The sequence below is a fragment of the Phalangium opilio genome, unplaced genomic scaffold (assembly GCF_054372755.1).
Source record: "Phalangium opilio isolate 3A_F unplaced genomic scaffold, DU_Popi_V2 ptg000031l_1, whole genome shotgun sequence".
NCBI classification, from domain to species: Eukaryota; Metazoa; Arthropoda; class Arachnida; order Opiliones; family Phalangiidae; genus Phalangium; species Phalangium opilio.
The window spans coordinates 3,190,548-3,218,175 of record NW_028324158.1 but is presented as its reverse complement, the minus strand read 5'-3'; the positions used below and the strand labels follow the sequence as shown (position 1 = coordinate 3,218,175).

General features: G+C 35.5%; 1 protein-coding gene across 1 annotated transcript in view; it reads right to left on the bottom strand.

Annotated features, from left to right (window-relative positions):
* LOC149689136 (extracellular matrix protein 3-like) overlaps positions 1–21,945 on the bottom strand; it is an 85,301-nt gene extending 63,356 nt beyond the window's left edge. The window contains exons 1-3 of the mRNA XM_089869584.1: positions 21,512–21,945; positions 14,980–15,589; positions 9,707–13,922 (exon numbers count right to left, since the gene is read on the bottom strand). Of these exons, the coding sequence (XP_089725710.1) occupies positions 9,707–13,922; positions 14,980–15,589; positions 21,512–21,714 (5,029 nt within the window). The 5' untranslated portion in view covers positions 21,715–21,945. The remainder of the gene's footprint in view (positions 1–9,706; positions 13,923–14,979; positions 15,590–21,511) is intronic.
* Positions 21,946–27,628: the final 5,683 nt, after the last annotated feature.

Here is a 27,628-nt window from a genome sequence, read left to right as displayed (position 1 = left end):
CCTCGCTTGATATATTCAGAATTAAAAGAATTAATTGCCTACTAAAATACTTAGGTTTCTAAGATATATCTAAAGTAACCATATCATGCGATTTTCATTTCTTCACAATAAGTCAACTCCAAAAATTCTTTAAATATTAATAGGAAGACGCATCCTTCATATCTCCCTGATATTAACCTTTTTCTCTGGTATAATGGAAGGCCAATACATTACCATAAGTGTTATTTTGAAATAAATATATTTAAATGTAAAAGTTTGCATTTGGCCAATAGATAATTTAATCATTTTTGAATCAGTTGACGAGTAATCAAACTTTAATATCCAAAATTTTAGAAACATTTAAAATTTTCTGATCCGAAGTAGAAATTTTCTGCGAATTATAATCCATTACATTCATAATCTTAAATTACTAAATATCATGAAAAAAAAATTGGCCTCCCGCAATATGATTTTGAATTTGCCACTTAACACTCTTCATATTCTCAAGACTACTTAAAGAATGGCTAAATATTATTAAAGAAAAGCCTCTGTTAGATATCCCTCGAACTTAGGGCCTAGTCTGTATTTGCCATAGCTAAAAACCTAAATTTTCCCCTGTCTCATAACCAATTAATCATACTTTTTTTCCCGCTAACAACCCCTGGGTGTCTTTTCTCAAAAAAACACGAGACTCAAAGCAAGCCGTGTGTCAAAGAAAAACTGAGAACACGTTCCATGGTGCGGCGCCTATTAGGAAATGTTTCAGAAAACGGTGGGTGGTTTAATTATTCTTTTTTCTAATTATATTAAGAAAAGCTCAACTTGAGCTTTCTTTATTTCTGTAAGTAGGAATCTGAAATGATTTGTATTAGCAATGTCAGTAATGGTGTAATAATTAACAAATTTGACACTGGTATGACGAGGGCTGGAATCCAGCTGAGATCAGCTCATAAACTGCACCAGTTGGTTGGCGGATCCAAAAATTATAGTTGTTCTATTTAGTCGAATTTTTGAAGCGAAAACATTTCCGATTTGGGGCGCATTTTAAACATATTGTATGAAACTTTTCAATATGATCGAACTTAATTCTGAATGAATAAGGTTCAATATGATCAAACTTAATTCTGTATGAATAAGGTTCAATATGATCAAACTTAATTATGTATTAATACGGTTCAATGTCATCGAACTTAATTCTGTACGAATAAGGTTCAATACAGTCGAACTCAATTCTGAATAAATACGGTTCTATATGATCGAACTTAATTCTGAATAAATACAGTTCAATATGACCGAACTTAATTCTGAATAAATACAGTTCAATATGATCGAACTTAACTCTGTATGAACAACGTTCAATATGATCGCACTTAACTCTGTATGAACAAGGTTCAATATGATCGGATTTAACTAATCTATTTAAAATAAGGTTCTTAACTTGTATTTTTTTTAAATAAAAAAAGCGTTTCCACCTAAATTTCTGGTTTTTGGAAAAATTACTTTGAACGACAGAATGGCGATCGAAGTATAAATCGGTCAGAAAAAACTAAATCTCTGTGGAATCGATCACATAAAATTAGATCAGTTCGCACTGCGTTCTATCACCGAAAATTAGATCAAAAAGGGCTGGTTAGTTAACGGCTACCCTCAAATATTATAAAGCAAGCAAGGATGATTAAGCGTGGAATGGAAACAGAGCTTTTAGAAATTAAAGTCAAGGATAATTACGAATTGTGTGGGAATTTCCCTACTGGAGAACATAAGATTAAATTTTTTATGTGTAAATCATTGTCATGGGCTTTGTTCGAATGTGAATAGCCTAGTATAAAACATATAGGACTATGCCTTACTGAAACGGTCATAAAAGGTGGAAGAAGCAGTTTTTACAAACTGAAAAAAAAAACCACGATTTAATATCCAAAGTTTTTATTGGCAGTTTTTAACGATTAATTCAGAAAATCTTAATTATTGTGATTTTCGTTCTTGTTTTTTTTATTCATCTATTTTTATGGTTCAGTTGGGTTTTGTTAAATTCTTTATGACAAGCAAAAACCTTTAGCCTATTTATTAAGAATTCTCAAATAATTCGTTTAAATTTAATTATATCAGTCATTTAAGTACTCGGTTTTCGAATCCATTATACATTTTGATTTTTCGATTTCTAATGTTGATATTTTTTATAACCTCATCGGAAGAAAGTTAGTCATTTTAAAAACTGTTTTATAATTATAGAATTTCTACGTGATGCTTTATGTTGTTAAAGGTAGGAACAAATTTTCAATGACCCAAACACATACTCTGTAGGTATATATCTTTGGTTTAAATTGGATAATTAATCAATAGTAAATAGCTTCTCTAAAATTTCCCTTCGTCATGAAATTGCCCTCCCCTGTTATCAAGCGTGACCAATTTGAAACCCCAAGAAAATTATGAAGTTCAAATACACGGATCAAATTTCTTTGCAATATAATCATGATATATTGCGGTTATAATTTTAAATTTTGAAAGCAGTAAAAGAAAAATGTTGCTATGCCTAGTTTTAAGAATCCACGCATGCACTAAATCAAACAAGGATTGCATTCAGAGTAGTATGAGATTAGACAGAAAAATATTCTACAAGAGTCAAGTTTACTTGATTGTATGCAAAAAACTGAGGTGTAAGGTTATGTAACGTTAAACGTAACAAGAAAGTAAGTAATTTTAACAAGTGAGCTTGTGTATGAGTATAGGCGCAAATGAAAGGGGTAGAACCAGGAGCATGCCTCTTCGAATACAAATTGGCCGTGACTAAAGCAGAAAAAAATTAGGAAAAAGGGTGTTCTACCATATTTTACTCGTTTCACGCTTACCTAACGTCGAATTTAGTAGATCAAATGGTTGTTACGCGATTTTTTCTTATAAATTTTTGCATGGTTTTGATTGTTTTAAATATTTGAAAATACCGAAATTTTACCTAATAAATTATTTTGGTTATTTCAAAACCGAATATATTTATATATTTCAAAAAAGGGATAGATAGGAATGCAACACTTCGTTTAAGTTGCTGCATGATTACGTCATAACAGTGTCGTCTTGTGGTGGAAATGATCTGCAATTCGCGATTAGCTTTACCCGTAGAGGGTGCCACTATAGCAACGGTTCGAATTCGTAACTGTATCGTTTCCTTGAAGACGCCACCAAAGATTATTGTATGTTAAAATTTAAAATATTTCTCAAAATACAGGACAAACCCCTGTCCGTTTTTGATTATTTTCGAAAAACATTTTCGACTCAAAGTTTAAGGATAGATTTGTACAATAATTATTCTTTCAAACATAAAAGCAAAAGTTTATAAAATATGTTCCATAAGCATGGCACTCCCTATGTTTCGAAATGCTAAAGGCTTACTGAGAGCTAGTTCGAGAATGATGCGAGAATTGACAACAATCGGTTTTGAACTCCATCTTCCTATTTAGTCCGTACTAAGCCTTTGACACCGTCTCACCTCGCGTCGCTTTACAAGAATCTATGACGTTTCACCTATGTTGCTTCATGACAAGCCCTCAATAACCATTGACTAACTTATGTAACATATCTTATGAACTTACGGTGAAAGCAATAGACCCTTAACAATAGTCTGGGGATAAAAAGATTCTGGTGTTTTACCACCTTGATTACTTAAGATGGAACATGATCGCGTATTTGGATCCAAAGTCGTAAACCCCTTAGGTCTATAACTACATCTAAGTTAACAGTTCCAACTCCGTTAACCACGTAGTATCTTAACCATGTCATCTATTGAGTCATTCTAAAGTAAACCAGTAAAAAGGGGTGCCGCGTCTTTTTCCAGAGTTGGTTTAAAAATGAAAAGGGTTCTAAAATTCCACACCCATCACCTCAAAAATGATTAATGAAGTTTCTAGTGATTATCAACTAGTTTTTACTTAATTGAGTTAAGAAGCGATTAATCAAATGTTGGGCGGAAATAGTCAATACAAATCGGCATTTTCTGAAGAAAAAAAAAGAAGCAAATTTTTGTATAAATTGGAAAAATGATTCGAGATAATTTGGGGAGAAATAGGGCATTTTTAAAGTGAATTTTCAGTTTAATCAAGTCATCATGATTCTGAACTTTCTTTAAAGAGAGGATTGAAATTTGGGATGAATAACCTAATTACCATTTTGTATCAGATGTATAGGGAGAGTGGTGTAATTTGATGTCTTAACATAGAAGCAGAGTCAGTGAAGTCACTTGAGTTCTGTCTCTCAATATAAAATTATGCATCCAGAGATAAAATTTATTATTTTGTTATCCAATTATGATTAATCAAATTATAGCGCGACAACTTTCTTATTGAAAACCTGATGAGAATTTGATCCAAGAAACTCCGATTTGATCGACTTTACTGTTGTATTTCATCCTCATTTGTGACTGTTACGACCCAAAAAAAATTTGATCAGACTAATGCCATAATTTAGGGTTATTTTGGAAATATTTAATTGATCGAAAATAATTAATTTAAAAACTGTGTCTAAAATGGATGGTGTACATATTTTTACACATTAAAACCTAAAATTCTCGTATGAATTTGAAGAATTGGTTCATCTTCCCTTTAAAAATGCATTTAGAATTTTAGCATTCTAATGCTTAAAAGTCTATAAAAAATCTGAAAAACTAATAAGTCATAGAGGCGCTATGTATTTGGCAGATTCGAGTTGCTTTACCACACATATGCTCAGATCTACAGCGATGACGAAGATATTAATCGGCTCTTTTTCACACGTTCTCGCGTACGCGGTGGCTTTTAAGTTCTCTTTAGCCAAACCCGAAATTGTATAAAAATCTCATATTTTCCAATTACAAATCTCTTTCGGAAATCATTTCGAGCAATGACTGGTTAGATTGGGTGATTTTTTCGATTGAACCCCGCGGCTATCGCTCGCTTGCCTTTGTCAAAACTAAATATTCTCGCGTAAAATGTACTAGCTAGCCTGAGTTAAACTATGGGCAGTTTTCATTCGAAATATCTCGTGGAAACAGCCCCCAAAAGAAGGGATTTTTCTACAATACTGAATGTTATATAAATCATAAATCTCCATTACCAAGTTATTCACTTCATACGTTTCTCGCATGCGCGAATAAAAGCGTCGACAATATTTTTAAAATATGATCAGAAGTAGATTAATCCGAAAAAAGATAAATTCTTCTACAAATTTTGATTAAATTTTAGGTCTGTTGAAGAAATAGAATTTCACTTGACTCATTGCAAAGCCAAATTTGGAGTCCTCCATTGAAGGGAAGAAAATAATTAAAATAAGTTCAGAAAATGTTTTATTACCCCATCTATTGATAACTATATTTTCCCCCCAATATGGAGGAGTTTCCATACGATACGCGTATATTTCTCTGTATGGACATGCCAACGTTGTCTGATAATCGTCTTCCCTTCCATTGACACTTTGATGCCAAAGAACAGATTGAACAGTTGCCTTAGATACAAGAGCCCCAAGCAACATTTAATTAGCAGACGACGGTTAAATAACGACGTACTGTATCATAAAAGGGATGAAAACTTTCATGGCAAAGTATCCTGTTTTTAGCCATATCGTAGTATACGATAGGCTCTTAGTTTGACCCGAGCCGTCCGTAGTAGTAGTAGTAGTAGCCGGGGTTGTCGCTTCGTTATCGTCAGATTTTAGCTTAAAAGGAACTTTATATTACCACAACCCACCCATAGGGGTTACTGGGCTCGGTTAGAGATTTAATTTTAATTAAAATTTTTTCAGGTCAGACCCGGGCATCGAACCCGTGTCGCTGGCGTAGTAAGCAGCCTCTCTACCAATGAACCATAGAGACTTGATAGAAACTGCGAGTTTTTTATTATTTATTCTTATCTCTAAAATGTCGGGGTGATGTGGGGTGGGGTACCTCTTAATCTGTGGGTCGGAAAATTTTGAATTTTTATCTGTGGAGTCGGATACTTATGAATTTGTATGTTTGGGGTTTTTATATTTATTTTCTTTTTATGTATGTGCTAATTAAATAGATAACGATTTTCCCCGTTTTTCGTTCTCGTTCGGTAGCTATCGTCATCTATGTTATGTTTGACTGGAACGTTTTGGCGGTTAATTCAAATGTGGGTTTAGATAGAGCTAACATAGTGTTAAATGAGCGTTATGCGTTTGATCATTTTAGCATTGCTAAAGGTAATTCGAGGGGATAATCACTAAAATGCGTAATCACTATAACTAAACTTTCTCTTTCAAAAGTTTCTGGGCATAAGTCCTTGTTAGAAATTTATATGATGCGATAAGTGTGCATCGGCATAAGTCTATGTTGTAAACTCATCGAGGGGATTATCACTAAAAACTATCTGTTCTTCGATTCACCGGAATATTAGAATTACAGCATAAGTAAATTTATACGGTTATAATTTAATCACTGTTTAGAGTAGGGAATCGAGGGGCTATTCACTCTGATTTTATGCACGGTAAATCATTTAAGCATTGAAAAAGATAGCGCTATTCACTCATTAGGGTAACGTATAGAGGGGTTATCCACTCATTAGGGTAGGGTATAGAGGGGCTATTCACTCGTACGATATGGCTACTATTACGAGCCCTTGGACCGTCTTGTTTGATCTCAGTTTACCGCGAGACTTGTCTCTTTTTGCATGCAGTTTCGATTACTTCCGAGCTATCAACCTCTGATATAGTATTTCGTTTTTGGGCGTTTGTAATACTATGGTCGGAACATAGGAAAGTTAGCTTCGTTCTACATGGAGTAAAAGTTGGAAAACAATATTTCTTATTTTACTCGTGAGTAGAAACTTTTGTTCGCCAACTTTGAGAGTATTATTTAGTGGTCTGGCCCCTTAATAGAAAAAGATTTTAAAAGGATGCTTGGTCTAACTATTCAACAGTTACGAAAAATATAGTTTTCTTCGAAGTTCACATGCAACCTTAATAATTAGCTCTTTTGAAAGACACTTCACCCATTTATAATTGATAATTTCATAAACCATGGAGGAAAAGAGGGTGCTCTTTCTCTAACAAGTTCTGGAACCCACAAATGGGAGAGTGTCTCGGTAAACATTTAAGGGCGCTACAAGGCTCGCTTTGTCACGTGACTACATTTTACCAGGCTGCGAACAATACATTTCCAACCCAATCCATCCTCCCGCTGTGGGAGGTTTGCTCCATGACCGAACTTACGAGTTCGGTGAAAAATCCGAAGAATATTTTTACCTCTCCGTGTGACGTATGTCACGTACGGAGAGGTAATGCACTCAACGTGTCTATGTGTCTGTGTGTCACCGAGTTCGCCGTTAGCAGTTCGGAGCAAATATGTTCGCAGTACACAGAAATTTGGAAAACTGCATTAAGTGAAGTTATCTATTTCTCTTAAGCACCCATCAATAACTAGCAATTATTCCTTCATCGGATAGTAATCGTCCATCTAAGCACTAGTCTTCCATCCATACCACATAGACACTAATCTGAACTTATTGGCTTCTAACAACACCACCTGTCACTAGTTTTCCGTCTATTCCAAAGAGACAACAAGTGTAACATTGGCTTCTACCCCATAATCATCGTTTGGGTTGAGATTTACTAGGGTTACTTAAATAATTTCATAATTTTGGAAGTTAATTTTTTTTTAATTAATTATGAAAAGTTTTGCATGTGGACTTGAAATTCAGCGAAACATAGCGGGCCCTCTTCTGATTGTAAAGGTTGATTCCTTACATAATTTGTCTGCTTAAACAGATTTAATATAGGAGAAAGAGGGTGAAAGAATCGCGGCGATGTGAGGATGAAGCGAAACTACCTTATTTTACCTTTTGGGGTAAGTGGTTCCCCTATACATGTGAGAACGTATTGTCTGTGGATACAAAGGGGGCCCTCTTGTACCTACAAGGACCAAAACATAACGGCTTGGGGTTTTCTAAGCAGCCTCTATTTAATCATTACCGCGAAATTCTTTACGTTGAATAAACTATGGTGGGATATGATGACGCCTAGCTAGCAGCACCTATAGATCGTTATCTTGATCATTGTAAAAACCCATATATGCAGGTGCGAGATAAAACCACGTAAGTGACATTTTGAAGTTGCTGAGATTTAGACTTGTATGCCTTTTATCATAAGTTACTAATTACTTCCAATAAGTTACTATTGAGAAAGCGCATCAAAAACCGAAATGACGCCACCTTTTACTAATTTCATCACAATTTGCTTGGGTATATATTTGCAACTTTAAAATACGATGTTAATAACATCAAGCGTTTGTTTAACTTACTGGAAGAATGGGGTTGGTTATTATGTTTCAACTGCTAGGCCTATAGTTAACGCGCGAAAAGTACTGCTAGACCGGCTAAGGTTAGCAGGAGAATTAAGAGACGAATCGCTCAGTTCGCTCTTATCTATTTCAATTCACGAGTCACAAACTGCGCCTGACCAGGGCCTGAAGCATTTTCGTAATATATAATTTGTGCTGTCTACTAAAATCGGTGGCGATTGAACACTTGGGGTCAAACTTAAAGTCAAATTATTCGGAAATGAGTGAAATTATATGATTGGAAACAGTTAGAAGACATTTGTATTGACACATTCGAACAAAAAGGCGTTCAGTGCGCAAGCAGAAGCGTGAATCGGTTATACTATTATACAAGTGTAAACGACTAATAAACAACCTAGTTCGTGAATCTAAGCGCAAGATTCTCTCTGATATTAACAATAGTTGCGAATGATATATATGAATAATAACTTTTAATTAAGAAATTATCGGGAATATAAAATTGGAAGCTCGAAACACTAACAAAACAGGTTACCACGTTTTAGCCCCAAGTCATTGCGCATGGCGAGCTTTACCCACCCAAGCGTGGGGTGGAAATAAAGGTGGTTTCAAAGAAAACCGTTATAGTCTTTAAAACCGTAAATCGTGAGCCTCGAATAAGTACGTTTTAATCATTACTTAAATATATATATATCCCATATTTTGACTAGAAAATTGCACATTACTTATTAAGATGTTTAGTTTTAACAGAAGAAAGTATATCGAGGAAAATGTGGGTCAAGTCATAATTGCTCCTCTTCCTTGGTATCCGGGAATGAAGTTAATACCATTTGTCATATATTTAAGCTTACTAGTTTAGCAAAGAGAGTCATTATTAAAGGATGAGTTTCACAAGATATAATTAGTTGGGTTAAAATTGGGCGTATATAAAGCCTGCTTTGAAATTGGTTATCGCCTACTTTACTTCTTAACTGATAAACTATAATAAACGAAAGTTGAAAAAATGAGGGGAAATCTTCGTTAGATATTTTCCCTCCAAAGTAACGTAGTACAGGGATTGTGTGCACAAAACAGACTAGAGAAATTTCCTATCCCGTTTCTTAACTTTAACCGCGCTTCAGGTTTGCCAGTAATTTGTGAGCGCGTCTCAGGTTTGGATTTGAATGATCTGAATTCAACTGAACTACAAGCTATTCAGTCTGTAATAGATAGCGGTTGAATTGCAATCACAAATAACTGGTAACACTTATCTGCGCACTATCAATTGAAGCATACAAGAATGACACTATATTTACGGAAACCCTTACCTTACCACTGACTTGAGGCATTTTTGTCTGCCAGTCAGAGTAAAAAATTCTTATATCCCCCACCCATTCCAAAAACAAAATTTATATCACAAGCATATTTTTGGTGAAACTTGCCCTTTAAGAATAGTGAAATCGTCATTACCTTGGGTGAAATTACTGATTCGTTGCTTGTTTTTAGAGTTGAACATGATTCCGTGTTTCGGCTGGGTAGTTATTATGTACAGTAGATTCGAATCTTCGCTATCCCTATCTTTCACGCACAAAACCTTTCTGTCCAATCTGAACCCCAATTGTCCATCCAGAACAGTCGTTAACGAAGAAAGTCCTTTATTAGCTATCAAATGGGGAGGTTTATTGTCTACCGCGTACACTTCAACCGTCAACTTCTGTGGTAGCGTAGTTGCGTCATTTAAATTAGGATGCACGAAAAAATCCACGTGTGTTCCGTCAGTCAAGATAAACTTAAACTCGTCCGAGTAACTTTCACTACCATCATGTTGATAACTGATTTTATTTTCGATTAGATCGGACATCGTGAAGGAATTTACCACACCCACTTCAATGCTAATGATCTGTCCGTGCAATGGTTTCTCTACGATAATAATTTTAAGCGATTCTTCAGGGGTGTCCATATCTTCTACCTTTAACTCAAAAGGCGTTATTAATTTACGCCCTCCTTCACGTACCCTCATTGGTGAAACATACAGCACGGGTTTCTTATTATCTACGTCACTAATTGATATTCTAAACGTCCTGTATACGGAATTATATCCATCCGTTACCTCAAACTCGAAACTATCCATTTTAAGTTCATCCTGACTCGTATGAACGTAATAAATCTTATTTCCGGCCAAATCTAATTGGGTGAAAGTGCTTATAAACATCCCGGGTTTGTTCGTACTTTCTAAATGTCCCTTAGCTGGGGGACGAGTTATGGTGAACCTTAAATGTTCATCGTTACTATTAATGTCGCTAGTACTGAGGATATCCGTGGTTAGGGTTATTTTACCACCTTCTGGAAGCTCAACACCATGGTTGATCACGTGAGGGTAAGATATATCGATGCCTTCGACTTGGATCCAAAAATACCGATCTATTAGGGTGTTAGTACCGTCTGTTATGTCAAACTTAATAAGATCGCGAACACCTTCGGAACCGGTATGGACATATTTAACTTTTTCGTTATCGATATTGTATTGAGAGAAATTGAAGCCGGTTGTTAGATTATACAGTTCAGATCCCGTTTCTTCATCAACATAGACTAGGTAACCGTGTCGTGGTGATTGTCTCACCACAAAGGTGAGGTTACTATCGACAGAATCGACGTCCTCCGCTTTCAAATCTTGATTGGTGATTGTGCGTACCTCACCGGCAGACACTTCAAGACCATTATTAATGGTAAGCCTTGGTGTCTCGTCATCCATTGGTATAATCATTACAATAACAGTTTTTCTAGTATGATAAAGTCCGTCGGTTATTTCCAACTCAAAATCATCTTTTGTAGTTTCGCTGTCATCGTGGTGGTATACGACATTGGAGCTAGTAGCCGCTATATCATCTAGGGTAAAGTCGTTAATTTCAAACGTTCCCGTACTTAGTTGCGTCACAATCGTTCCGTGTTTCGGTTTCCTGACCACGGTAAACGTAAGATTTTGGGCTGGTACGTCTAAATCAATTGCGTTCAGGATTGGCAAGTCAATTTGTAAGTCCATACCTTCCATGACTATAAACTCCCGCAAATGAATCTGTGGTTGTTCGTCATTTTTGGGTTCTATTTCAATTTCCAAGTTAAATTTTGGTGAAAAATTCACTCCGTCTGAGCAACTAAAGGTTAAGCGGTCTTCAACTGGCTCAACTCCGCTGTGCGATCCTTGGATGTAAGCGATATAACCATTTTGCACATCCGAAATGGTGAATGCGGTTATAGGTAGTCCTGCTCGCGACTTTTCAGACCCGGGAAATGGGGAGATATTTTCTAAATAACCGTGAGTTGGCTGGATTTCAATAACGCATACGATTTCGGAATCATCCGTGTCGATATCCGCCGCGCTGATGTCGTGCGATGTAAGGAAAACTTTTCCCGCTTCCTCGACCCTTATTGGGTTTGTGACCATAACAACTGGAGGTACGTTATCCTTGGGTATAATTTCCACTGTGACCCTTACTTGATCTATTCGGTTACCATCTACGACCCAATTCTGTGACGCATCTGAAACCGTTAAGTTGAAGGTATCATTGGCGGCATCTTTTCCAATTTCATCACCATTGTGAATATAGTACACTTTGCCCTCTTCTATTTCTTTCTGTTTAAACTGGGCCGCCGGTAACTCTCCATCCACCTCTATCACACCGTGTTTCGGGTTAGATGATATTTTATAGGTAATCATTAAATCATTACTATCCGGATCCGATGCCCGCAATAATTTGGAGTTGATTTGTACTCGGCCACCCTCGTCAGTCGCTAATTGTATTCCGTACGATCCAGCGTTTAAGTGCAATGTAGGGGCTTCGTCGTCAACTAGACTGACGTGAATGTTGACGGGTATAGGCACGCGGTGAATCCCATCGGACACTTCTAAATGAAGGATATCTTGGTTTTTTTCGTCTCCGCCATTAACGTAAGTAACTTCCCCGTTTTGTATGTCATTACGAGTGAAAGTGTCCCCAGATTCTAGTTTTCGACCGCGTAATTCCAGCGCGCCATGTTGAGGGGGGTCAGCCACTGAAAATATAATAAAATCGTGGACAGTGTCTGCGTCAGACGCGTCGAGGACATCAGGAGTGATGTTAAATCTTCCATTTTCGTAAATGTGAAAACCCGTATTTAAAATCACAGGCGGTTTATTATTAACGGGTTTTAGTAAAATTCTAAAGACTTGATCACGCAGGACATTGTTGTTGCTATCGATTACTTCGAAATCGAATTGAATAATACGCGGGACGATACCCATTTCAACTGGCGGTGGACGGTAGGCAATTTTGTGATGATTTATCTCAGCTTGAGTGAATTCGTCAACTTGTCGGTCGATTCTATCAGAGTAAACTAAAGTTCCGGGATTCATCGGGTTATTAAGGTCAGTATCGTAGGGTCTACGGGTAATTCTCAGTGTTAAAAAACGGTCTTTCGTATCTAAATCAGTGTAACGTATTTGTTTCTTAGTTAACTTTGTAACTTGAAATTCTTCGACTGATACCTCCAATGGTGTACCCGGAAAAAGCTTCGGTTCTATATCATCTTGTGATTCAATTTTAATTACCAATTCCTGTTCGGTAGATTCATTAGGTGGCGATTGATCATCAGAAACTTTAAACTTTAGTTTTTTAATGATTGGTTCCGTGTTGTGATGGCCTATATATCTGTAGTATAAATGACCTTCGGATAAATCGTCTTGTGTCCATGACGTCACAACCCTTTCATAAACACCGTCGGATAGTGTCCAATTACCAATGTCATCCGGTTTGTCACTTTTCTTCATCAGGATCTGACTATCCAAGGGTAGTGGTGGGACTAGTTCGAACTTTATCGTGGAATCATCGCTATCTATGTCAGTTGCGCTTAGAACGAAACTTGATAACTCGGAATCTTCACCCTTGCGAACGTTTAACCCCATATTTACGTTCAAAATTGGTGGTTCGTCATCAGATGGGTACACCGAAACTGGGAAAAGGAACTCGACTTTGTGTTGACCGTCATCCAGTCGGAATATTATGTTATCAGTATAAGTGTCAGTACCATCATGCTGGTATATAATAACCCCAACGTCTAAGTCAGCCGGCGAGAAATGCTTAACAGGAACGCCCAACATAAGTAGTTTACCGTGTCTAAGTCCGTCCAATACGGATATAGTCACGTCTTCTATGTTGTCTTCATCCGCTATTTGTAGATTTTTTGAGCTTTGCAATTTCCTTGATTGTCCTTCAACTAACATGAGTCCCGTGTTTTTAGTTGCCAGAGGTGCCAAAGTATTCATTGGTTTAACGACAATCATTAACGAAAATGGATCCGAGGCTTTACCATCGGAATCTATCACTTCCATCTCGATCTGAAAAATTCTTTGCGTCTTTGAGTCGGAAGATGGTGGTATGAAAGCGATTTTTAGATCTTCTATATCCTTTTGGTAAAATGAGCTTATTGGAACCGTGACGTCATCCGTACTGACGATTTGACCTTCACCATAACCTAAGGGTATTGTGATGTTGAATATCAATCGGTCTTCTGGAGTCTCAGCGTCTTCTGCCGCTAGGATATTCGGGGTTATTGCGGTCATTACGAATTGATTTACGTCCATTAGTAGTAAGGAATGGAAACTGGGCTGGGGTTGCGAATTTTCTTGGCCCTCTTGGATAAGTACCATGACCTGCGTGAGAAGATAAAAATACACTATTATTTTTAATTATTTTAAACTAAAATAACTTTTCACGCTGTGAAAGAAAACATTTAAACTGAAGTTATTAAATTCTCAATTTGACTCTTCGGTGCTAAGACCGGAGATTCGAACATTTTCTTGAGAGAGGTACTACGTTAAAAATTACCTAAATTCCGTAACTTTAGTAAGTTAAAACTGAAGTAAAATTGGACTGTAAGAAAAATGAAAAAACCTATATTTTTTTTACATTAATTTCAATAATCATTTTTGTTGGTCAGATTTTTTTTATTTCAATTTGAATCAAACGACTGAATAACTTAATGTCGTTAACAATCTTGATACAACCGCGAATTGCTCTTTTAACTGATTAAAACTTGGTCGAATGTTAAAATTTTATGCGGGTCTTAATAAGGAAGCAGAAGCTGTTTAAGAACTTTCTCTTAATTTACATCTGAATGGCTATTGGTAAAGTATGTATAATTACTCAATACACGTAGCGCGGAGATATTTACTTAAGACATAATTATTTCTGGCCCCTTTCTCTTTACCCCATGCGTAGATAATTTTCTTAGTTTTACGGATCAATTAATAAAATGGAAGTATAATCTTAACTCTGCTGTCGCACGAATTAGCCCTAGGGTCTTGTTTCACACATTGAAGAGGTACACAGCGGCCTCGCCGCGAAATTAACAGTATCGTAAAGATTATATAATCATCTCTTTGATACATTACACGGATTTCATACATGTGACCGGCCAGAGTTCTTAAAAACGTTGGAACAAGATGGGCAAACCGTTATGTAAGGTCTTATAATATTAGCCGTGTGCGTGGTGCTTGCGATGCATATAGGCATATTATTCATCATAAAGATTCCTTCTAATAGATTCAGCACAATAATCACTTAAAAACACTTCAAACATGCAACAAAACCCCCAAATAGAATTCCGTGACCTGAATTCCGAAGCCCCGGTTTTAAATTAATAACAGGGTGTTGACGTGAAATCTTAGCCGGGGAGGTAATTATTTAATTGACGAAGGTTTAACGTACCTGAAAATATTCTTGCTTGATTAAAGTTCCCTCTCGGTCCGTCAGTTCCACGACCATTGGTATATAGTCTTTGTTTGGCGAATCTTGAAAAGTGTGACGATATCTGATATCCGATCGCAGAAACTGGCCACATTCTCTCATGATGCCTGGTTCAGTATCGTTCACCACGTGACCATAAGATGGTGGACCATCCATTTTGGGAACTATAGCAATCTCGCAATTTTGCGTCGTTCGGTCAAAGTTGAACTGTAGGATACTTTCGTCTAGGGGAGCGCTGACACCCATTAAACGGTTGACCAGTAATGGTGTGTTTTTGTTGACGATTTCTAATTGCTCAAAGGCCACTTGGACATGGATGGACAACGGGAGTATTACGGTGTCCTCTTCAGTGTCGTAACGGACCAATAGTTTCACTTTGTCCTGTTGGGGAGTCCTAGCGCCGTAATGAGAGTAGCGTACTTCATCAGGACCGAATTGACACGGAAAATGGGGCGGAGTAAGTTGACCAGGACGTTGGGTTAAGGGATCGTTTTGGATGACTCGAACAGTGCAACGATGACCTGGTCGAACTTCGATATTAAGTTCGTTTACGGGATCCAAAAACACTGATCTGGAAGGATAAAAGTAAGCATCTTGTTTAATTTTAATGCGTAAGATGAATTGGAGACGATTTTTAGAACGGGCTTATCAACATCGAAATTCACCAATTGCCCAATAGTAATTTTCTTGTTGTGCCCATGCATGAACTGAAGAACGTTTAGGCTATGAAAATCGCACACTACGTTTTTGATGCTCAAAGCAGATCTGTGTCTAATTTCTACTCAAACATTTGACAAACACAATCGAAATTTTAGAGGTCACTCGAGCCAGCCATTCTAGGTAATCAATATACACCCTGTACCTTTCACTGTACTAAAGGCATTGTAGGTAATCTATAAAACCTCTATCCTTAACAGTGATAAAATATTATTAGAAAACTTTAATAAGCGTAGGGAATAACAAGTTGGGAAAACCAAAATATTACCTCTCCGAGTCAAGACGACTACTTACAAACTTATTTACCCAGATATGGAAATGTTTCTTAAGTTAAAATTTATGAAATATTAAAGCAGTATACAAAGCATAGCAAATTTACTGTAAATCAGACGACATTTTACATCCAATAATGATATACTTGTTGTATACAAGTATATCATTATTAATTAAAATCGTATAAATCGTATAAATATAATTAAAATCATCCGATGGGGGAAAAACGGGTCATCGGCGTTTTATAAATGACGCTAGCGCAATAAAGCGTGCAAGGTACCAAGGCTTAACAAAAATTGTAGGATAACATATTTATAGAGATAGATAACAACTTTTATAATTAAAATTAGAAACTAACATATCTCTTCAAATTCACGCGTGATCAACTGGTTTCACGCCAATTAAACAGCTATAGTCCCATAGAGCTATTTGTATTAATTCCTCCATGGTTTTTTCGCCAAGCTGAGAACTACGCGTTTTAAGTCACGTTATCCAAAAAGCCGACTGTTTTCTTTGAAGACCGCGCTAGCTCAGCGCTAAGCACCGTGACGTCAAAATTCAAAAACAAAATCCCTGGGCCGCGTTCAGCAGCGCTGGGCTTTGCTGAACGCGGCCCAGATTTCCACCATGATTATAAAATCTAAACCTAATTATTTAACAGTGTATTTAACTTTCGGCTCACAACCGTTAATGTCTCTGCATACAGAAACGAAAACCAAACCCAAACGTTTACTTTTTGGTTCACTAGGCCTATTGACAAATAAAAGTTCATTAGACCATCATAGCACCGTTGCGCTTATATTCACTGTGACTTTAGAAAGGATTATGCTATAAACATATGTAGTATAGCTTAAGTAATATATAAACATCCATTTTAAATAATAATATTAAAAAAAATCTTTGGAATATCAAAATGAAATAGAGCTTTAAAGCTACAAAAGTACTAAATGCATCATAATTACGAAAAATATTTCCACATATTCACTTTATATTAAGGATAAAGGGAATATTATGGTTGTGTTGGATTTCTTTACACATCAAAACAAAACGAACTTCTAACGCAGCGCACTACTGTAACAACGGACGGACACATACAGACAAAAACATAGACTGCTTTTCAACTCTTTCCGTATTAATTTTGAATTGAGAAACAAGATTATCTTAAATATTAAAATAAATATAATTAATATTTAATATTTTCTTCGTTAGTTATTCGCCTTATTGAACGTTACATCGTTTTAAAAAAGAACAATTAAACATTCTTGAGAGACTTGACTAATATTGGCGTTTGAAATGAAGCATACGCCGGTTGCTTCGCCTTACTAAAATAGGTAGTATCAGAAGTGGATCATATTACAGCTCCCTAGAAGTACTGGACGATATAACATCGCCGTGCATCAGCATTGTCTCCTAGCACTGAAGAGGAAACGGTATATGCGAAACGCAGCGGCGAATTTGTGAACTAAACCAGAGGAATGATTTTGGCGCGAAAGAAATTTTTAATAAGCGGGGCAAGCAAACGGAAGTAAGTGGTAGCTAATGAGGAAAGGTTTGAGAGAGAAGAGCGCGGAAGGAAACAAGTTGTTCCATACAAAGTGTTGGGTTGTGAATATAATGGTAAAAGTCCACTTTACTTTTCCGATTTTAAAAAATAATTGGCGGTCTATTTTTTAAATGCGGTATTTTTTGAACGCTTGCGTTGAAAAGGAAATTAATATGAATTCAAATGATCAAAATAGCCTTCATAATGCTAGAATATTTTTAATGTATCCCTAGTACAGCACTGAGCTTCCACCGATTTGAATGTTTTTAGCGATGATAGTTGGACCGATTTATTACTTACTATAGGTTATGTGAGTAGACATAGAAATTTGTTTTCGTTTTTAAAGTGTGGCAAATCTTTTCAATGATTTAACGTTTTCTGTCAATATTTTTCTGTTTTACAAAACGTTTTAGTTGCTTACGGTTTAGTGCTTTTAATATCACATAGATCGTGTTCAGATGTCTCTTTAATTTGGGCTTGCAACGATTGCAATTAGTTACATTGATCCTACGCGTTTTTTCTAATTAGCAAAGAAACATAAGCCATTCTAAATCAAAATTATAACGCGATAACAAGCTTCACACTAATCACGACACTGACGGTGGTCTGACAGACATTATCATCAACCGGAACTTCCGTAGGTTAACCTAACTCAAGATCCGGGTTAATGGGAAAACTATACTTGTAAAACTGGGCTATAGATGGCGGGCTTGGATGTCTTGGAAGAAAACGCTGTTTACAAAAGCATAACCTACGTCCAGTACTTATAGGGAGCTGTAATATGATTCACTTATGAAATCATGTATACGTCCGTCCATCTGAAAGTTTTTGACTATATTGCTCAAATACTGATTTCTCAGCCGTGTAATCGTGTATACGTTGAAAATAATATAGGACAGAGACCATGAGACGATTTTTTACAATTTTTAGTAGGAATTCTACTGTTTTTAGCGGCTGAGACAAAATACGTCACATTTGTCAATCCCAGCCATTGTTCTATGGTAAATATCGTTGAGGTCGGGGGAGGAGCTATGATTTGTTTACACGACCATTCTGATAGGTTGAATGCATGAGGAAAGCTGAAACTCACCAATATGGCTGCTTGAACTGCGGTAAGACGTAAAAAGGGCCTGACGTAGTACTCAAAAAACTGAAAGATATCTATTTCCTTTCAAGGGTGAGTTATACATCTCCTTATTGGGTCAGGGCAGCGATAGATTTAATTTTAGAAGTAGGAATGGAGAACGGTTAGTATTTACTTCAGTCCGACTCATAGCCCAGTATAGAGCCCTCCCTCCAACACGTAACGAAAAGTTTAAATTATCTTATTGGCTCACTCAAACTACGTTTTGATGACGTTGCTGACGGGGACGGCGAAAAATACGTAATTCCTTTACCTCTGTCGCTATGACCCGCCTCTGCTTTCATACCCTTCCGTCCCGTGGAAGGAGGGAGATCCGGGACTTTGACGCTTGCCCACACTACTCTGTTCTCCATTCCTACTTCAAAAATTAAATCTATCCCTGGTCAGGGAAAGGTAAGGACATTGCAAAACAGGCAAAAACACCAGAGAAAAGTGTCCGAATTTTATAAACTTCAACAAAGTCAATTGCAAAATGGGTCAAAAACGTAAGGGAAAAGTCTGGGAATTTAAAAATTTTCAACAAATCTGTAAATTTGATTATGAAGGCTAAATATTCAAAACATAGTGTATTTCAACCATCGGGATGGATGACGTTTCAAACGCCCTTGAAGTGAAATCACATTTAACCAGACACAAAAATAGAACGACTCGCTTAGGAATGTTTTACGTTAACATTTTGTTAACACGGAATTTCATATTGAAAACAAATACAATTAATCCGTATTCTAAATTGCACGAAAAATATCTTAATAGATCTTCAAGATGAGGATGAGGCGACCTTTGACTTAAAATATCCCAGCCCCACAGATTGCCCTTCATTACGAAAAATAAATGTAGCATGTTCTAAATTAAAAAAATATATGAAAATCGGTCATATCTTAAAACATAAAAAATTCATCTCAACACGGCCCTTTTAAATAGGTTAATTTCCAAATTTTTAGTTACACCACTGTGTGTAGGATCTAATATTTGGTCCATTATACTGTTCCTTTAAGTTCAGTAGTCTTCGCTCGAACTGGCTTGTCAGTGCTGTATCTTTCTTTCCACTTTTCTATCCTAACTGCTCTTTTTTTTTTAAAAAAAATCTTGGAATCTGAAAAGTCTATAATTGCTACCAAATTACAAAAACTGATGTACATTGCGGAAACTTTCTTTACTCTTTTTTATGTGCTAAGTTTATTATAGACCGAATCCCCTTCCACTTTTTTAACTATCACTCTAAATATCCACTTTATTTAATACCGCTATAAATTACCGATTTTTATCATACCTTAATTTTACTTTAGTAATTTACTCGAAAATTTACCAATCATCTTGAAATTGATTTCAGAAGTTTGACGCCCAAAACCTTTTCTATATAAATTACCAATAAAACCGTAATTTAGTTTCCACAAATTCAATAATAATTACGGTATTTTCGCATCTCTGTTTGTGAATGCATGCATCTTTATAAATTCACACAATATTGCTGTGAGATTACATCTACTCTTGAAAGGATTAGCCGAGAAAACATTTAAAACGATTTTTTTTATAGTTTTAAGTTAAAAATTAAAATAATTAACATAGCATTCTGATTTTTGATTTAACCTTTGCTTCAGTACCTTTGAACCGAATCCCATTCGACCGTAAGCATTTCCTATTCGATAGAAACTAGACCAGATGTGAGGTTTTTGAAAAGTGTAAATCGCTGTCTCTTTCTCTACTCGATTCCCTCTCTCACATCGATACCATATATTGATAAAATGACAATTTTGTAAATACTTTAGGTACTATTGCAATATATCTATATATATACATGTATACATGAAATAATTGTGGCAACTAATTATTAGGGCTATATTTTGGAAAAGGTGGCAACTGATTATTAGGGCTCATATTTGGGAGAAGATGGCAACTGTATTAGGGATCATATTTTATAAAAGATGCCATCTATTTATATGGCTACTATTTTGGAAAAGTTAGCAACTAATTATTAGGGTCAATATTTTGGAAAATGTGGAGACTAATTATTAGAATCTGAGAAATTAAACATGTTCTAGATAAAATGCAAATATAATATTTCTGTCGAATGGGATTCGATCCAATTATACCTAACATCTGTCTAAAATTATATCTTGGAATTTTTATATCCGGATGTATGAAATGGATATTATATCATATGATAATGAATGAAGTAATAAATTAATTTTAATCGGATTTGTTTACTTAATTTGATGGTATTTTGGTATATTCTTACAATGAAAGTTCCAATTTTCATATTAAAAAAAATATATATTTATATAAACAAAGTGTTTCTGATGTGTCTGCCATAAATTAAAGTGAATGTTCTTTGGGCGATTTAAGGGGTCATCCCTAAAACACTCAAAACCAGTGACCCGGATGGCAAAATGTCATGGAACATTTTCGAATAAAAATCGCCCAAAGAACATCCCCCTTAATTTATGCTTGGCTTATCAGAAACACACTATATATGAAACATATCGCACAACAGAAAACAATTTGATTATTTTTAGATGGAATTTAATATCATTTAGGGCATATTCAAAATAATTAAATTAAAAATTTAAATTTATAACATCATCATAATTGAAAACTAAAATAACCTCTAATTCTCGAATAAAAATCTCCCAAAGAACGTCTATCTCAATTTATTTCCTACATATCAGAAACACCCTGTATATACACATCGCACAAAAGGAAACAATTCAACTATTTTTAGGTAGAATATAATATAATTTACGGTTTACTCATAATATTTAAATTAACCATTTAAATTTTTACCATCATCATAATAGAAAAGTAAAATAACCTCTTACCTTCCAAAAGGCACTTGAATGCCGGCATTGACTTTGACGATATCATTCTCCCCCAATTCATCATCTTGATGCTGTAATCTCGATTGACCTAGACCTAACACCAGCACCAGAAAAATGCGGGTCAAGAACTTTCCCGGTTCTTTCATTTTTGCCACTCTGTTAATTGATTCCCGCGAACGAGCGCGGACGATAAACGCCTTCATTCAATTATCAATATTTTCTTTTAGCTATTGGTTAAACAGGAAATAATACTATTCCGAACTCGTACGATACGTAAGGCGGTCGACGTAGCGATCACTTCGCGCCAAATGTTTATATATTTTGTAAATAAAACTACTTTCGTGAACTCGTGGACACGGAAAACAAAAATACACAGTATGTTGTGGGTTGCTTAGCAACTTCTCACAGAGATGCGCAGTCTAAAATGAAATGCAGTCCTGAGAGAAAACACTTTGACTTAAACTTTCATTTTTTGTTTGAAGGGATTTTTCTACATCGGCCCTCTATCGTAGACCGGGCGAACTAGAGCTATTCTAAAGGGTGGGGGACAATGGGGAATGCATCGTTTTTAAGGATGAGGTTTTCTAGCTTCCAGCCTGCACCAAGGCACCTCGGATGTGAGAGGTTTCCCGGGGTTATGTAACGAATTTTTTTCTTTACAAAAAATCTGGAGTTTTAGACATATAAGTAAAAGATCTTGTGTCACGCAATGTTACGTTTAATTGGTACAGATTTTCAAGAATTTCACGAGATATTCAGGATGAATAAGATCATGTGATGATAAAAGTTTAAGTCGACATTTTTAAGGATTAACGCCGATATATTTATCGAAGTTCTTCATGAAGAAATCTATATTCCTTAAATTACAAAAGTTACGATCACAGCTGAATTTAATATCTAGAAGTGAAGCATTCCATGAATTTTTATTCTGTAATTTAGCTTTTCCATAATTCTTTGCACCATTTTTCATGATGGCCCGTGAATTTAAAAAAATATATTTTTCCTAACTTGAGAGTTATGTCCATGTAAATCACAGTCTCTTGGGCTGGGAATTGAATATTAGTCAGCATAATAAGCTACCAGGGGTTGGCCAAAAGTTTTAAGGGACTGACAACCTGGAAGAGTTTCCTGTCTATGTAAACACTAAACAATAAAGTTTCCTTACGGGGCTGTTTACAAATTACGTAACGCCAAAAAGTTTCATTTGTTGACACACCGCATCCCCCTTGTAACAAAAAACTGAAAAAGTAACATTGGAGAGCTTTTTGAGACTATGCTTTCTCATCTATTTTGAAGTTCTTCCAAAGAGTGGGAAAATATGCAATCCTTTTTTACCATGGGAAAGTTAACGAAAATAGTCTATGGTAAATATAAAATTTTAAATTATGCTGGAAGGTTTTGGTGTCAAAATATGATTTGCTTCGTAAAATTTGCCACAACCCTCCTCCATTAGTAACATTTCTTCAAACCCCTTCCACCCTATTCACGTTACGCAATTCGTGAACAGCCCCTATGGGCCTAATTTTTTTAATTTTAAAATTCAAGATAAAGATGCTTCATTAAAAGTTAATTATGTCCCTTCAATGTTACGGCTTTGTAATAGGACGTTTTTAACAGGCTGAACGTTTAGAGGGTTCGCGGACCCAACGTTCAAGAGTTGAACGAAGCCACTTCCAAAAACCTTACCTAGCGTTACCAGTCAAATTCGAAAACAAATTGTAACTGTTCATTAAGAAAATACATTTCAATCGAACAAACAAATAACTTATGTATAACACTATAATTTGAATATCAATTTTCCTAAAACTTCAAACGTCATATCACAGTGATTGGTATTGCGATAACAATAGATAGAATTTTATTTCAAAATTCTGATTTGAAAATAAAAAGTTTGTGTTTTTCTTCTAATTTAATAAATTTTTTGGTGTAAAATGAAATGAAGGATTTTGTGGGAAATCATTTAAAACTTCAATTAATCAAACGTCACAGAATTATTGTTTTCTTACATACCTTTTTACGTTAAGACTGAGTATATTTACATGATTATTTTTCTGTTCAAAAGAATATAGGCGAGGCCCCTTACTCTAAAATAAAATGGTTAAAATAAGACACTAAAACTCCTCTGGTTGGAAAGTCTGCCGGATCAAGCTTAATCTTACCTTAAGATTCTGGCCCCAAGAAATTAAAATTATAAAAGGTTTAATTAATAATTTTTTCTTTTATTTTTTATGAAGTGTAGTTCAATGTTTGTAGTATGTGGCATAAACCTATTAGTTTTTATTGTCAGGAAAACTAACATTCTTGGAGAAATTAAAACTACGTGATCAAGTTAAGATCAAGCTGGGCTTTCTAATTATTATACACATATGTGAACTACTCCGTCCAATTCAATTAATACTGCGTATATCTTAAGTGATTGTAAAAACTTGTCGTTTCGAAGTCAAATACGAGAATCATAATTTTATGAAAAACGTAGTCATTCCCGTAGTTTTTTGGCGTGTATAAGTCAACGTGTTCAAAGGACAAACGACTGATGGATTGCGCTAGTTTTTACACGTCGCTTACATAAACTCAAAATGGCGGATTTTTCAAAAACTCTCCAAATTTCCTCTCTTTTTTGACCAAATTGAAAGGATAGTTCAACAATTTCATTTTCAACCTCGAAATCTTTTGGTAAATCCCCGTAAAATATTTAGCCGGTACATTTAAAACCTTCATAACAGTCCCCTCATAATTATGGGAGCCTAAACATGAGCAGTTCCCTTATGAGCGGATTTCATAATAGCGGTCCTCATAACAACAGTTCTCTAAATAGCGGTTCCCGAAATGGCAGTTTACCCATTACAACAATTACCGTTACAGCAGTTCTCTAAAGAGCGAAAAACCATAGTTATCTACTTCCGAAATAAAATAACCTTTCTCGAATTATAATATGCCTTTTCCAAAACATTACTGTTTACAATTATCTTCTTCCGAAATAAAATAACCTTTCTCGAATTATAATATGCCTTTTCCAAAAAATTACTGTTTACAAATATCTACTTCCAAAATAAATAACCTTTCTCGAATTATAATATGCCTTTTCCAAAAAATAACTGTTTACAATTATCTACTTCCAAAATAAGTAAGCTTTCTCGAATTTCAATATGCCTTTTACAAAATAGTACTGTTTACAATTATCTTCTTCCGAAATAACGTAACCTTTCTCGAATTTTAATATACCTTTTCCAAATTGTTGTAAACTGATAACAGCCTGAAATAGTACAATATCTAAATGTACTTTAAAAAAAATCATAAACACGATCCATTAGTAGGTCACGTTACTGATTAAATGATCACAGAAAAAGGTAGTTTTTGAAACCAACGAATACAACTGTATTGCTAAGAAATGCTCAAAACTCAACACAAACACTGCTATTTCACAAAACAGCAGCCGCCATTTTTAAAACAGCAGTTTTGAAAAACTCCGCTGTTTTTTTTTGGAATCGCGGTTGCTATTTCGAGAACTGCTCTACAGGGAACTGCTCATATGAGGTACACTCCATAATTGTTACCCAATTTAACAACTCTTGTGAATTCTAAAATAATTTTTTTGGCATAAGCTCTGATGAAAATTTCTCTCAACTTGTAAAGTTTAATGGATAGGAAAAAGGGGTAAAAGGCCCGTTTAAAAGTATTTATTAGTTCGATGAGACTCCCACCTACGAACAATGCATGTTGACATTTATATACGTCATTAACTAAGCGAGTTATACAAACATAATTAGAATTAACGTAGATTATTATGCACTATCATAGAAAGCGTAAATAAATCCTTACAAACACAAGCTTCATAATTTCCTTTGCCAAAAAAAAAAAACCAAACTAAATCCATCAATGTACAGGTCTATTGAAGCGGTTCCCGATTTCCATGGGATTTCGAACACAAATTTACTGAAAAGCCTGCCAGGAAGTGAAGGCTTTCATGTAGCAGCCCTGTAAGTTGTAAAACTGTGGACTGGGATTCACATACACCATCACGTGCAAACGACACATTCTCATTACTCTGATTTTTATATGACCACACGGATCACGGAGTGAAATCTATACGTCTCGTTTCGGTGTGTTGCTGTGTTTGTGTTTAAATTAGCATTGTAGAGAATGAAGAATAGTTTATTAGTTTTATCACACGCATTTAATAAGGGCTTTGAAAGAAGTACGGCATTAGAGTCGTAGGCGTGTAGTGACTTGTTTCAATAGTTCTCAAAAGTGAAATTTCACAATCATTTTAGTTGCATATTGAATTCGATAATGTGGCGTTAAAAATGCTTTATTAAACTTCGAACTTCAATACTTACATTTCGGTTATTAAGTTTCTTAGGAAAATAAATAATTTTTTTATTCCCTAATGTACCCTCGTCCCTTATGCATGTATTTCACAGTGATTAATTTTCCAAAGAAAATCAATAAGCTATGCTTAATCAGGGATTAATCATTAAAGTAAAATGTTTCTGGTCTAGAATGGGACGTGGTTAACAGGATTAATGCAGACCAAACCTTGAGGAACTCAAACAAACCACTACTAAAACCTTCCACACTTGTACAGAAATCAACCATATAGTTTTGTTAAATTCGGTAATATTTTAATGGCAATATACAAAAATCTATGATATCTCATGCGGGTTTGCTAAATTTATAACTTTACGGTGAAAATTTCTCTATTTTAAGCATAATATTACTTCAAAATATCATATCAGAAAAGAACAGATATTAAATTTTAATTAAAAATTCTGATTTGAAAACGTACATTTGTATTTTTCAAACCTATTTCATCACATCTCGCATCTTATATAGCCCTACTACTCAAAAAAGTTTTTTATTTTTATTTTTTCAGTGCACCATAAATTGAAAGGCAAAATTCTGACAAAATCGCTTAAACCTTCAATTAATCAAACGTGACGTAATTAATTTTTCCTATCTTACCTTTCTTGGTTTAAGTTGAGTGTATTTACATGATTATTTTTCTATTGAAAAAGAACAATAACTAGGCGAGGCCCCCTTACTCCAAAATAAGATGGAGAAAGTAAGTTACTTTTTCTCCGGTCGGAACGTCTGCCGGACCGAGCCTCTTACTCAACATTCTGGCCTCAAGACCATAAACCAATTTTTCATTTCCTAATGTACCCTTATACATGTATTTCATCCGTACCCTCTCTTCTTGATGCATTTTCCAAAGATTTGAGAGGTTTTTGGAGGGGGTTTAATAAAGGAGCAGGACATTTCCTTTCCAGTGGCACTAAACTTCGTTTTGTAAGACTTAGATTCCAGTTTTCCGCATAAATGACCACGATTTACCCGTTTGCCCGGTATTATGTAGGTTGCTTACCGCTATATTCACAAGAAAATGACTAACGGCCTTTTCAGACGATCCAACTTTTTGACTAATTTAGATGAGTCAACTTGTGTTGGGTATATTAGTTGGGACTTGTGAACAGAAGTTGGACAAGTTGAATCATCAAATTATAAATTAATCACGGACCAATTTTATCTGCCTCAACTTTTTGACCCATCTAGTTGAGTCAAAAGTTGTATTGTCTGAAAAGGCCTTTACAACCAGGCAACCTTATTTAATTATTAACAAATTAGCTCCAATGGATAAGTTTAAAATAATACAGACCGTATGGGTATGACTGCGACGGTAGCAAGGTAAGCCTTGGCGTGATATTCAATGTTCCTGGGGTATAGACCATTTCGGTAATTACATACAGAGAAACCAACGCACAGGCGCAAGGCAGCTATTGGGGTATTCTCCCCCGTGCCAAGAAGCAGCGCCAGAGGGAGCCCGAGGTCAATAAATTATGGATGCTAGCTCACTCGCACTTCCTCTGGCGGTGATTCTTGGCAGGAGGAGGAGTACCTCAATGTATGCGTCACCCCTGCATGTTGGTTTCTCTGTATTTAAATTCCGATATGGTATATTACCGTATCGATTTAATAGATATATATATATATATATTGTTTATAACCGTTTAAATTGTACTGTTCTAACAATATCTCATAGTTATCACTACCACAAGGATAACGGGATTTTACTTGTGCACAATTTTCCCCCGAACGTCTTCCTGAAAACTGAAACTT